The 14,461-nt window shown below is 38.6% G+C and overlaps 1 protein-coding gene across 2 annotated transcripts; it reads right to left on the bottom strand.

Moving 5' to 3' along the window:
- Positions 1-7,442: 7,442 nt before the first annotated feature.
- Positions 7,443-14,054, bottom strand: npas4l (neuronal PAS domain protein 4 like). 2 transcript variants are annotated; one of them, XM_073834795.1, is made up of 8 exons: positions 13,938-14,054; positions 13,033-13,196; positions 12,809-12,951; positions 11,771-11,867; positions 11,459-11,693; positions 11,233-11,342; positions 9,668-9,803; positions 7,443-9,583 (listed from the first exon to the last, which is right to left on the bottom strand). In XM_073834795.1, exons 1-8 carry the CDS (start codon positions 13,994-13,996, stop codon positions 8,731-8,733), a joined length of 1,797 nt encoding a protein of 598 aa, XP_073690896.1. In that variant the 5' UTR covers positions 13,997-14,054; the 3' UTR covers positions 7,443-8,730. The 2 variants fall into 2 exon arrangements, with proteins under 2 accessions (XP_073690896.1, XP_073690895.1); XM_073834794.1 differs by having other exon boundaries at positions 12,809-13,196.
- Positions 14,055-14,461: the final 407 nt, after the last annotated feature.

Genomic DNA, 14,461 nt, shown 5'->3' with positions numbered 1-14,461 from the left:
TGACCATCATTACAAAAGGAATCGATTTTATTCGTGTACTGTAGGCTGATCCAGATCTTTAATATGGAGATAGATTTGTTGCATTATTCCAAAATAAATACTGTGGTTACAATTTATGTGCAACTAATGATTGTTTTAGATATACACAGCAATAGTTTGTAGTTTACAGTGACATGTATATATGTACATATAAAAGTGTTACATTTATAATTACTATTCCCCGTTCACTCACACATTTGAAGATGAAACATCACGTGGTGATGACAAATTGATACTAAAATGGTCATTTCCCATGCATATGTCGGTCTATTACATTTTTATATCTTGTTATGTTCACTATAAAATGGTGTAGGTTTGGGGGTAGGATAAGGGGTCTAAATCATTTATTGATCAAATGGTAAAAATGCACAGATACACGCATCTCAGTGATATTCGCTGCAAATACATATACAAAACTGTGCATTTCAGCCTCAATCAAAACATATTTGTGCTTGTAAACTTTATAAATATAAACAATGAGACCAATGCGACTCAACAATGCAGTTTTGACCTGAGTGGAATGAAGTTCTCCACGTTTTTGTTACTGTATTACACTGGAAAGGGAAGGTCAAATCGAAAACACTGATGTGGAATAATGTATGCATATGGAAAAAAAAACAGAACCGCTCATTCAGCTGTATTCAGTGTTTGTGAGGGATATGTTTCTACTCCAGCACAACAACACACCTGAGCAGAGACATGTGTTACTGAATCTGATGTGGATGTGGACGGTTAGTCTCCATGACTAAAGACATTGAAGGTACGGACAAAACATCTCTGTATCAATAAGCTTAACAGCTACGATATGAGGCAGAATCCAATTAAAAGCAGAAAAGAAATCAATACGAAGCAATCAAGGGTGATTTTTAGGGACCCCAGCAGCCCCTGCCGTTACTCACAGCTGCTTTAAACACGTCAAGAAACAAGTTTCTCTGCAGGACTGACTGCTTACGCAAGAACAAACCCACCACCTTCCTCTCGCTGCTGAAATCACGATGGAGAAACTGACATTTACTGGAGAATATCGCAGCAGAAGATCTGAACGTACTGCTCAATCTTTACTCATTCAAACTCATGCTGTAAAACTAAACACATCACCAACACATTCAGTCGTTCTCCTGTAGAGTTTTACCCAGTTTCTCTGCAGTAAATACCCCACAGATAAACAGGGTCTCCAGCAAAACCTGGATCAATACTGTCAGACCTGAACCTCAGGAAAACTACAATCATGATCTTACAGTTTCCACATCCAGAATTAAGCAGTGACTCACATTACATCTTACAATCACAGCCGTCTATAACGGCCAAAGACAGACAACTGTACGACACTTCAACACCTGTCTGTCTCTGTCTGTGTGTCAGGTAATCTGTTCCCACCAGGAAAGCTGTTTAATGCATATCTATATATTTGCATTCTGTAAATCCTCGTCCTGCTGATTCCAGCGTTTCTGATTTCACAGACAGCGAATCACAGATCTGTACGAGGAGCGGCGGAGGTGGAGTTTGTCTATTTTGGTTCTATTTATTTACCCCAAAAGAGTTTTTTTCTCCTTTGAAATCTAGGACACACTGAAGACGTGAAAAACTAAGAACCAAAACAACAGCTTGACGCTTACTAAGGGTTAGAATCCAGAGAACAAACAAGAAAAGAGTTGAACTCAATGACACTGTGTCATCACTGGAATTAGATACACTATATTCCCATATATTCTCCACATTATCAATAAAAACACAAGAGAAAAATATCACCCAAACAAGACGATGGGTCAAAGTGATTTTATGTCTATAGAAAGCACATTAAATGTAAGTAAAGTGTCTACTTTTTATGTGTTAAATACATTTTTGTAGAATAAAATGTCAAGATTTGTTTGAAATAATGTTAGAATGTCATTCAGTGTAAATTAAAACAACATGCTTATTCTGACTTGTACATATTAAAATATATAAAAGAATAAGGGAGCATATTACATTTGATTGTGTTTTAAATCAATTCTTACTGACAAATGGGCAAAACCTAGGATAGTGGCACATTTAAAAAATGTAGAATTAAACCTAATTAGTATTTGAGGTGAAAGTAATTAATCTTTTAATATGTCATAAGTTGATTTTTGTTGTAAATATGGCTGACAAGATTGACACTGAATGACATTTTAGCGAGTGTCTTCTGTAAATTAGAAATTGGATAAATGTATGATATTTATTTTTTTTGCTCAGTAAAACAAAAACAAAAATGCAATTAAATTAAACAGAAAACAATTTTTTTTTTTGAAAAACAATTGAAAGCAGTATAACACTTGTTGTTTTAATGCTTAAACCCTTTTTCGTCTTTCACCCACATATTTTCTTCAGAAAGAAATAGAAACTCACATAGTCTTCTTGTTTGTCTTCAAATGAATCCATCCCACGATTATTCCACAAAAACGACTGTAAATCCCAGAAGTCAAAGGTCCAGATTCATTCACATCATGGTGTTCATGCAGGAGGAAATACCTGGTCAAAACAGGCCACTCAATTGTTTGTTTGTTTTTATCCTCATTAACCCAAAATGTCTCCCATGACCTGCATTTCCTCCTTTCACATACATCAAATTAAAAGTCCCCTGCACTTCCTGTTGTGCTCAGGAGTCATGAAGCACAAACGCACAGGTTCATGTACTTCTGTCATTCCCAGCACGTCTCCTTCAGAAAGCAGAAATAAACTAAAGTTGAAGACAGTCTTTGTAACTCTTCACAGGTCATTTTCCATACAATGCAAATTTATCTGACATTAAATCTATCAAACATTCATTTATCAGTCATTTGTAGAGTTGAGGTAATCAGACTCCAGGACAGGTTTTAGTGGACTGGGACTCGGACTTGAGGCTTTCAGGAAATAATATTAATATAGTGTTTTATTTTTACTTTTATTACATCATTAAATGTTTGTAGTAGCCTTTACTATTTAGACCAATCTGAAAAACCTATAACCCTATTTCAATTGTATTTTGATTCATATATTTATTTATTTATCCTTTTTTTTTCCTTCAGTAAGCTTGAGAATGTTTTACTCACTTTAGTATTAGTTTTTGCTGTTGTTTTGAAATGATTATTTTTTAAACATTGTGGCAATTTCTAGCTTCAAAGAAAATTTTTTTCTAACATCTTTGCAGCAATATTTTTATTCTAATAATAATTCAATGGCCCGTTTTCAATAGACCAATTTGGAGTAGATGTCACAGTTATGTCACTTGCATTGTGGTTGCAGAAAAACACTGGTAACAAGTGGATGAAATTAGATAAAATCCTTGGAATAAGAGAAAAAATGTATTGTTGTGCCTTTGGATGTCAGAATCGGAATGCAAATCATTTTTATAGAATACTGTCATCAAAGACGCCATTTGAAGCTAAACGTAGACATTTAAACTAATGGATGAAACCTGCTATGATTATTCTACTTTTAAAACATAAGTTTGACAATACAACTTTAAACTAATTTAAACAATATAGGTCTACACAATATTCACATATGTAGTTCATATAATATTACCCCTGCAGCAATACTATTTAAACCTATAACATTTTACGGTTATATGTTGTATTTCAGACTGTATAACTCAATTTAACTCAACAATAGCGAGTTTGTCAGTTCTAAAGGAAAAAAGCCAGAAGTGTGGGATATAAACTCGTGATTTTGAGCCGAGGGGAAAAGAGAGAATGACGAGTTGATTTTTCTTGTCACACTTGTGAGATATAATAAGTAAAATATAATTTTGAAATATAAATTCAAATTGACCTTTTTTAAGTCATTTATTCCATGGCTTCTTTAGATTGCTACTTGAAAACTGTCATTTTCTGCCACCAGACAGACTCTGTCTCATCACAGTTTGCAATTCAGTGGAATTGGTCTCTTATTCCTTACATAAACTACTAGCATTCAACAATAAAACAGTTGTGAGTTGGCTGTGAGTTATGAAAAGAATGTAAGGCTTTTTTAAACATTGTGCGCCATTGTAAAGACTAGGTTTATCCCTCACAGCCTCATTTTCATCCAAGAAAAAATGTCAATTGCCATCTCCCCTGTCTATGGTCTAACCATTGGACATATAAACCCCAAAACACACACACAGAGCCACAATCAGAGATAAGAGGTGTGTTTTCTGTTCTTCAGGTCTCATTCACCAAGAGACATACCCTTCCATTCCTACATGCACTATATAACAACACAGAAACAGACCCTATAACTGTTCACATTCTAAAAGCTGTTTCACTGATTTATGTCACGATACATAAATCAAGTCCGCCATAACTTCTGTTACATGACTTTAAGTTTGCTGAGCTGGACACTAATTATGAGATCGAAACAGTCAAAGAGGTTTGCTTTTGCTACAGTTAAATTGTCATTGCTGTATTCTAGTTGTAAAGATTAAAACAAGGTTAAGCTACTGACAAACAGGAGTGTTTAGTTAGGACTTGGACTGGACTGAGGTGGACTCGAACCCAACGCTAGCCATTTGTTCAAATAATCATTTCTTGAGTCATGATTTAGAACAAATAAAAACAAATAAAGGGAAAGAAAATAGCAACATCCAATGAGGAAATGACTGAATGTTTGCATTTGCACTGTGTGGTGTGATTTTGTGAGGCATTAAACAAACTGAATTCATGGTTGGACTTGACTGATGTGTTAAATCTGGAAAACATGCACACTGTGCAGCTGCTGCGGCTCTCCAGAATCAAGACTGATCTCCACTGATCTGATGTGAGAGAATAACCACAGCAGCTTCTCTGGGATATACATTTGACCAGTTTTTTACCTGAGACTGGTTGATGGAAATATCTAGTTTTGAGCTTGATTATTCTCTGTAGATTACAGCAGGACGGAGTCGGTCTCCTCAGGAAAGTGCTGCTCAGGATCTGCTCTGACTGACCGTCTCCACGGCAACAGGTCGACTGTAGCTGCAGGCGTGACATCCCATAGTTTGTTTAGTTTGCAGAATGATGCGTCACATGTTCCTGCTCTCATTCACTCACAGCTCTCTGGATAAACGCTGTTACACTCCACGCCACTGCATTCAGTCTGACCTCTGGAGGAAACTGGACTCTAGATGCAAGAACAAGATCTGACAGAACATACACTGGGTTTAAATAATACTCTGAATAAATGAATGGCACCTGGAAAAAATCAGCACAAGAGGAGAAACATTAGGACAAGAAATCAAAACATGAACCTGCAGAGATTTCAAAATAAAAGCCAAATCATGATCTGGAAACTGATCTGTGTTCATCTGTGCATCACAATGATCTCTCTCTCTCTCTCTCTGTCTGGACACTTTTAAAAAGACCGGAAAAAAAGTTCTTTATATTACGAGTGTTAAAGTTTCTCACTTTCGTGCTTTAGGACTTCTTTAGGAGTCTAAATGGCGTGTTTTTTTTTGATCAGGCTCCTCCCCCAAGAGATGCTGGAGGACCTTGTACAAACCTCCCATTGAAAAAAGGTCTGGAGACCTTCAGAGGAGAATAGTGCATGGTTTAATAGCTACAAACAGATACAGAGCGCACATCGATCTCCAGGTAGGGGATGGGTGCCCTTTTTGTGGGTTGACTGAATCGGTGTTTCATTTACTCTTACAATGTGGTAGACTTGTGCCTTTACTCTCCAAACTAGAGGAATAGTGTGGAATTTTAGGGGAGGTGTTTTCACCAATGCTTTTTATTTATGGGCCTAAATACAGCAAAAACAGAAAGACAAGTCATGTTTTGCTGAATTATTTGTTTGAACAGGCAAAAATGGCAATTTGGCTTTCACGTAAAGGAAAAATGGATAACATGAAGTCCAATGATGTAATAACATTTTTAAAAGGTTTAATAACATCAAGGTTAAAGATAGAACATGCTTTTTATAATGTAACCTTGAAACCTTTAATTGCATTTGGGGTGTAAATCAGCGTATATATATGCAACAGACAATAGTGGATGTTTGCAAAAATGTATGTATAATTCTTTTTATACATATATATATATATATATACTTTATTTTTTTTTAATATGTAAAAATAGATTTTGAATGAAGGAAAAGATGTACAAATAAAGTGTGTTAAAAGTCTCTCTCTCAGTGCTGTCACAGAAACTCTGTCTGTCCAAAAGTGAATCCACACAAGAAAAGTAAAGTTCTAATGTGACATTTTCAGCCAGCAGGAAGTAGGAAACGTCTCTCTTTAGAGTAATTTTAAACAGATCCAGGTGAATCTCTGATGCTCAAGGTGTCCCTGAAGAAGAAGACGTCCTCCCCTGAGAATCATTCTGAACACATTCACACATACAGACAGACAGACAGACAGACAGAAGTGGGCTAAAGTATCTCGTCTGCTTGTTTGTTGTGATTCCTCAGACAATCAGAACCCGTGCAAACAGCCCATGCCAGCATCGTTTGTGTCAGATTGATATTTCCTCCTCATCTCAGCTTTACCAGTGCAGAGTGTGGTCTGTGTTTCTGCAGGAGTGTGAGCTGAGCGCCGCCTGGTGGCCATCAGGTCTAAGATACTCTTTCTTCCAAAAGCACCTAGCAACAAATTTAGCTATGACACACAACGTCATTAGGCAACTTTTGGCAAAAATCCTAAACTAAAAACTAAAGGTTTTTAAAGATGGATTTGTGAAAATATAGTTTTTTGTCTGTTCTGAGTATCTTCTGAATTATGGAGTGATAAAAATGAGAATAAAGCCAAAACTCCCTTTGTAAAAACATTTGACTCTAATATTAGCGCATATTTCAATAAATAATGCCTCATTTGCATATTTAAACCTAACATTTCAGTAAACCTGTATTACAAAAATGTTTGCAGTTATCAATGTAATCAATCGACTGGGTAAGTAAGGTGATAACATTTTATTTACCTGCAATGTCTCGCCTTTTAAATATGAGTTTAAAGACTGTGTGTGTGTTGCACCATATATGTGACCCTGGACCACAAAACCTGTCATAAGGGTAAACTTTTTGAAATTGAGATTTAGACATCATCTGAAAGCTGAATAAATGAGCTTTCCTTTGATGTATGGTTTGTTAGGACAGGGCTTATGAAGAATATTTGGCCGAGATATATAATATTTTGGCAACGATGTGAAAATCTGAGGGTGCAAAAAAAAAAATCTAAATATTGAGAAAATCTTATATATTACTAATCAAAGGTTTGATATATTTACGGTAGGAAATTTACAAAGTATCTTCATGGAACATGATCTTAATATCCTAATTATTTTTTGGCATAAAAGAAAAATGAATCATTTTGACCCATGAGATGTATTGTTGGCTATTGCTACAAATATACCCGCGCTACTCAAGACTGGTTTTGTGCTCCAGGGTCACACATATGGTTTCAGGGTGAGATCTGTGTCACTATGTCTAAACAGACGAGTTGTAGTCTCTTACCAACTTTATTGACATTACATACAAAAATAGAAACAAAGAGCAAGAATATATAAATAAACAGTTTTGTACATATTTGCTCTAAACATTATATGTAACTCTGATGTGAGAAACATAAGGCTTCAGTGAGTCTGAACATTATTTTCATACATGAAACAGAGCGCGTTTGCAGAAAAGTAAATATACAGCAAAATGACAGAAAGACAGTTTGGAGTGATCTGATTGGCTTCATGAGGTAGCTGTAGTTCATCACTATGTTTCAGGATCTTCTGTGCTGGTTGTGTGATACGAGTAAGTGCTTAGTAGCTTATCATTGAGACGTTTGCAAAAACTACATCTACATGCTTCTGAGCCACTAGCAACACACAGAACAGAACGACTGGCGGTAAATGTTCAGAAAGAGGACAGTGCTGTTGATTCTTCACATTCACTGCAGGCAGTGTTGGGGGTAAAGTTACGTAATAATATTACTTTTTCCAAGTAACTAGTAAAGTAACGCATTACTTTTTAATTGACAAGAAAATATCTGTTACTTTTTTAAATAAGTAACGCCAGTTCCTTCCCTTCACCCCTCATTTATTGATTAAAAGCTCTCCTGTCCTCATGTTGAGAGAAATCAGGAGTAAGATGTTCCTTTAGTTCTAGAATAAATGTGAACATGCATTAATTCATCTCACTCACTAAAAAACAGATACAGTGATCTTCAAAATGAATAAAAACAGTCAAATTCAAGCAAACCTGCGATAATTAAATATGTTCAATAATGCAAATATCCTTTATGTATTTAATCCCATTTTATTGACCGATGTCTTTGCTGCCGACCTTCCATGATCCAAAATTACTCAAGATAATCTATAATTTGTTTTTGTTGAGTTGACATGTGTTTCTTCTGCGGTCTACTGTACAGACGTGAATTAACTTTTCTCTAAGCCTGAGATTTTGGTGTAAAAAAAAAGTCTTTTGCATTTGCCACAAATATAACTTTTTTTAATTAAAAACAAACAAGCAAGTCCTGCCCAGATTTAAAAAGCAACGCAAAAGTAACGTAACGCATTACTTTCCATAAAAAGTAACTAAGTAACGTAATTAGTAACATTTTTAGGGAGTAACTCAATATTGCAATGCATTACTTTTAAAAGTAACTTTCCCCAACATTGACTGCAGGTGTATAAATAATTCTTGAGAAACCGGTTCCCACCAAACCTGGTCAGAGGCAATATGCCATACTGGGTTACTAGCGTAAGTCACGGACTTCAGTCAGTTCACGGATGGCTCCGTCAGCGTCTGTGATCATCGGAGCGATGTCTGATCTCCGGCGTACACACACTGATGGAGCTGAAGCGGATCCACGCTCGTCTGACGCCCGACGGCCGGCTCTGCCGCAAACCGGTTCCAGTCGCAGTCCGTCTCTTTGGCCGAGACCAGGTCTCTCAGGATGCTGTCTATGATGGTCTCGTCCAGCAGGGGCTCGGGTTCAGGAGCGGGCGGCCAGCAGAGGGCGGCGTGGGGCTGCGGGAGGCGTGTGGAGCTGTAGGCGTCGAAGCTGCTGGCCAGAGAGCGGATCTGACAGGCCAGAGTCCCGATCTCGGCCCGCTCCGTCTCGCTGTACAGGAAGCGTCCGTCGGCGGTGGGCGAGGGTTCGGGCGTGAGCGGACCGGCCTCGTGAGGAAGAGGAAACGCGGCAAAGTCGTCCGGATGCAGAACGCAGTCAGAAGCGGCGTCGCAGACGTCCAGAGCGGGCCGGTAGACGGGGACCAGGTGAGCGTCCGGCAGACAGACGGGAGGAACGGAGCAGGACGGGTCGGAGAAGGGCTGAGGGAACGATCGAGACGGGCAGAAGCCGTCCGCCAGCTGCTCGAACGCGCCGTAGCCGTCAGACAGGAAGTCAGAGGAGTGGGAGGAAGTGGGGCTGTAGGGCGGGGTGGAGAAGAAGGCCGGCTGCTCTCCGACCGCGAACGACGCGCTCCTGAGATCCACGTCTGTGACGCCGGAGCAGTCGCTGGTCTCTGAGCTTCTCCTGAGCGTCTCTCTGGTTGTCTTCTGTGAGCAGACGGAGCGCTGAGACTCCAGAGCGTCACACAGAGACTGAGACGTCACAGCAGATCCGTAGAGTTTGTCATTGAGATAGACGGCCTCCGCTTCGCTGCAGACGAGAAACCGAGAGAAAGTCAGTCACACATCACACTGCTGTTAGAGAGAGAAATCGACCACCGCTGTAGATGTTCACCTGATGACGTGGTTTATGCAGGCGATCTCTTCTCTGGCTCTGTCCACAGACGCACACACATAGAGCCAGATCCAGGACAGGTCCTTACACTGCAGTCGGACCAGCATCTCTACGTTTGCATCGCCGTCATCTCCGACTGTCAAACAATAAACGTGTCGGTTAAGATGAGTCTTCCTCAATGCAGCGAATCAACTTACAGTCATCTGCACTAATGCTCAAAACTTTGGGATCAGTGAGATTTTTTATGTTTTTGAAAGAAGTCCCTTCTGTTTACCGAGGCTGCATTTATTTGATCAAAGATTTAGTTAAAATATGAAATGTTATTGCAATGTTTTTTTGACACGCCACTCAAATGTTTAGCATCAGTACGATTTTTAATGTCTCTTATGCTCATTAAAGTTTCATTTATTTGATCAAAAATACAGAAAAAGTAATATTATGAAAATGTATTGCAATTGAAAACAACTGTTTTTTATTTTAATATACTTTAAAATATAATTTTTTTTCTGTGATGCGCAGCTGGATTTTCAGCATCATTACTCCAGTCTTCAGTGTCACATGATCCTCCAGAAACCATTCTAATATGTGATTTATTATTAGTGTTGGAAACAGTTGCGCTGCTTGGTATTTTTTTTTGGACCTGTGATAGTTTTTTCAGGATTCTTTGATGAATAAAAAGTTAAAAAGAACAGCATTTATTCAAATAGAAATATTTTCTTATATAAGTCTTTACTATCACTTTTTATCAATTTAACATAAAATATGAATTTCTTTCAAAGAGAGAAAGAAATAAAAAATGTACTTTGAACGACCCCAGACTTTGTTATTGTTACAAAAGTTTTCTATTTTAAATAAATGCTGTTCTTTTTAACATTTTATTTAGCAAAGAATCCTGAAATAAAGTATCACAGGTTCCAAAAAAAAGATTAAGCACCACAACAACATTGATAATAAATCCGTATATTAGAATGGTTTCTGAAGGATCATGTGACACTGAAGACTGCAGTAATGATGCTGAAAATTCAGCTTTGATCACAGAAATAAATGATATTTTAAAGTATATTAAAATAGGAAACCACTATTTTAAATTGCATTAACATTTCACAATATTACAGTTTTTTCTGTATTTTTAATCAAATGAATATAGCCTTAAAAGTCAACTTTAAAAAGCATTCAAAATGGTACTAATCCCAAACGTTTGAGCAGCAGTTTATGTGAATAACTGTTCAACTGTAATCAAAGCTGAATTTTCAGCATCAGAATTTTCGGCCAGAAATCATTCTAATATTTGATTTGCTGCTCAACAAACATTTCTGATCATTATCAATGTTGAAAACATTTGTGCTGCACAATATCTTTGTGGAAACTGTGATACATTTTATTTTTCAGAATTCACAGATGAATAGAAAGTTCAAGAGAACAGCATTTATTTGAAATACAGTGTCACATTATAAATGTCTTTACTGTCACTTTTGATCAATTTAATGCATCCTTGATGAATAAAAGTATTAATTTCTCACTGAGGCCAAACGTTTGCGCAGATATATATGTTTAAGTCGACTCACTGAGTGTCCGATGACGGCCGGCGGCGAGCGTCAGATCGTCCGGATGCAGGAGTCCGTACCACGATCGTCCGATCAGCTCCTCTGCTGAGAAACCCAGGTGGAACAAGACACTGTGGAAACATATTTCAGCACAATCAACAAAACATATCACTCACTCATAATATGGACTAAAACGCTCCCACATTTCTCAAAGAACTGCATTGTAATGTCAGATAGCTGTCTGTACCTGTAGGGGGCGTGAGTGAGCCTCATGTCCGGCCCGTGGAGCGTCTGGAAGCAGGCGGAGGCGCTGAGCAGCTCGCTGTCCTTCAGTCTGTTGACTGTGGGCGTACAGAGGGCCACAAACAGAGCGGCGTTTGGCGGGCCGTCCTGGAATCGCCCCCTCACCAGCATGGAGCAGCAGCTGCCGAACTGGAGCCGGAACGCTTTGGAGGTGTGCATGCGGCACACGAAACTGCGCTCTGAGAGAGAGACACGACATCAGACCTGATCTGGACCTAACACCACCCGAGACGGAGAAACTGAACCCCACGCTCACCTGCGGAGACGCCCCGCTCTCTCAGAATCCCTCTCGCCGCTTCTGCGTCACGACTGTCCATCATTTCATAGAACGTGTCTCCCTGAAGCACATCCACCTGCAGAACAACACTAACACTTCAGCTGTGTTCAAATACTGCATGCATCTGACCCACTCTGCCATCGGACCTCCTATCTAAACGTAGAAAACGTCAGAAATGTATTCATTCATTCATTCAACAAATCTATTTTCACATTTTAGTGTTTGGCAGGCTGCAGTAAAGGTTTCTCTTTTTACCCTGACTGATGTTTGGCATTTATAGGAAACCAGTGAGGATCCAACGCAAATCTGAACAGCCTTTACAAAACACAACTGTGTTTCAAAACTTTGCGTGAAATAGTCACAAAAATTCAAGCAGTTTTTATCCAGTTTGAGTGCGAGTCAAATTGATTATAATCATCACGGAATAAATATTGAACATAACAAAGGATGAATGTTCACTGCTGCTCAAAAGTTTGGGGTCAGTTAGACTTGTAATGTTTTTTAAAGAGTCTCTTATGCTTATCAAGGCTGATCAAAAATACAGGAAAAAAATTGCACTATATTAAATAATGTTTTTTATTTTAATATACTTTAAAATATAATTTATTCCTGTGATGCAAAGCTGAATTTCCATCAGCTGTTACTCCAGTCTTCAGTGTCACATGATCATTCAGAAATCATTCTAATATGCTGATTTATTATTAGAATGATCAATGTTGGAAACTGTAGCGCTGCTTACTATTTTTCTTCTTTGGAACCTGTGATTCTTTTTTTCAGGATTCTTTGATGAATAACACATTAAGAAGAACAGCATTTATTCAAAATATAAATCTTTTCCAACAATGTATATCTATGCTATCACGTTTCATTAACACTGACACTGAAGACTGGAGTAAGGAGTAATTGTTGGAGTAATTGTTAAACATAAGAAAGGTCTTTAAAAACATTAAATATCTCACTGATCCCAAACTTTTGATCATCCGTGTATGTTTAATGAAACAGAGAAGATTGACTCACCATAGACAGGCCGAGGTATTCCGGCACATTTTCAGACACATAAACCAGTTTCCCGTCTCTGGTCAAAGCAACAATAAATCCAGGCAGCGCTTGCAGAAAGCTGTCAGACAGAGGAGAAACTCCAGCGGCGTCTTGATGAACACCTGCAGCCATCAACACCACAGCATTCAGATCCCATTCAGACTCCAGCAAACACTGGTTCTCATCCGCGTGACGGTGTTTACCTGTGAGCAGCACGCTCTTCCTGACGTAGGTGACGATGAGGGACATGGAGTGCAGGTAGGACAGACGCTCCTGGTCTTCAGCTGAGATGGGCAGCAGCGCCCGCATGTTCCGGATCTCCTCGTTGATGTGGTCTCGCCGGGCTTTGGACGCCCCTTTAGTGGACCTGCATCCAACCATGAGGACAGAGAGACAGACGCTCAGACGCTGAAGATAAACACCGGCAGACAATAATACATGCTACTTTTCCGCACTCGCTGACTATCTTCTCCACTCTGATCACCTCACAGACTTCAGCATTTAGCACTAAAGATGATCTGTAATTGTCCATCTGTGAGTTTAGAGTCTGAGAGTGAGACAAACACTTTACAAAGTCTCAGTGAATGAGAAACACCTTCTGCACCGCAAAAAAAAGGCTTATCTTACGTATTTCTGTCTTATTTCTAGACAAAATATTCCAAAAATTCTTAAATTAATATGCACTTACTACAGAAGCAAAATGACATCAGATATTTAGTCTTGTTTTAAGCAAAATGCACTTCATTTAGTTTCCACCCCTGGAAATAAGTAAAATTATCTGCCAGCGGGGTAAGTAAAATACTCTTGTTTTAAGAATATTTTACTTGTTTTAAGAAAAATGCACTTAGTTTATTTTCACTTGAAAAACAGACTAAATATCTAACTTTATTTTGCTTGTCTAGTAAATTCATCTTAATTAAAGGATTTTTAGATATTTTGACTATAAACAAGACAAAATATTAAGATAAGCCTCACACACACACACATCTCCTCCTAAAGCTCACTGTGTCACATGCAGAGCAGTAGAGTTTCAACAAGTTTACGCTGCATCATAAAAACTCGTGCACGAGCCTGAACACTCCGGGCGCGCCCCCGAGCTCTGACTGACCTGAAGCGTTTAGACGCGCGGAGAATCCGCCTGACGCTCGTGTCGCAGCCGACGCTCATCCTCACAGAGGTCTGAATCAACACAAAAAAGTCCACGTAAATACATGAAAACACCCTTTTCCAAAAATCTAAAAACATGCAAAACATTGCAAGTCGATGACAGGTAAGTAGCTAGTTTAGGTTAGTTTAGTTTAGTTTAGTCTAGTTGAGTTGAGGTTAGTCAGTGTTAGTTGAGCTGCTCGCCTCACCTCTGCCTGTGTGTGTGTGATGATCCGTGAGTCTCTGGTGGCTTATATAGTGTCAGTGAAGTCAAGCTGAGACCTGATGGAGAAGAAAAAAACTCCTCCTCGGTGACGTCACGAGGACTGACCTCATATTTATAGCGCGGGAGATAAAAATACCTGCAGTGACATCATCAATAAACACACACACACACACACACCAGCAGAGAGATATTCCACTCACAGTTTAATCACAGTAAAGTCAGATATAATAACATTTCATTATTTTCAGCAGGTTTCATCA

This window comes from Garra rufa, chromosome 2 (assembly GCF_049309525.1).
Source record: "Garra rufa chromosome 2, GarRuf1.0, whole genome shotgun sequence".
Lineage (NCBI taxonomy): Eukaryota > Metazoa > Chordata > Actinopteri > Cypriniformes > Cyprinidae > Garra > Garra rufa.
Note: the sequence above shows the minus strand (reverse complement) of the source record. Positions and strands in the feature narration are given on the sequence as shown.

Excerpts from the sequence above, each read along its gene's own strand:
- npas4l (XM_073834794.1), bottom strand. The coding sequence starts at position 13,996 with ATGAGCGTCGGCTGCGACACGAGCGTCAGGCGGATTCTCCGCGCGTCT. Across the intron at positions 11,694-11,770 it reads AGAGCGGGGCGTCTCCGCAG|AGCGCAGTTTCGTGTGCCGC; the intron begins GTGAGCGTGGGG and ends TCTCTCTCTCAG. Across the intron at positions 11,343-11,458 it reads CTCACTCACGCCCCCTACAG|TGTCTTGTTCCACCTGGGTT; the intron begins GTACAGACAGCT and ends ATGTTTCCACAG.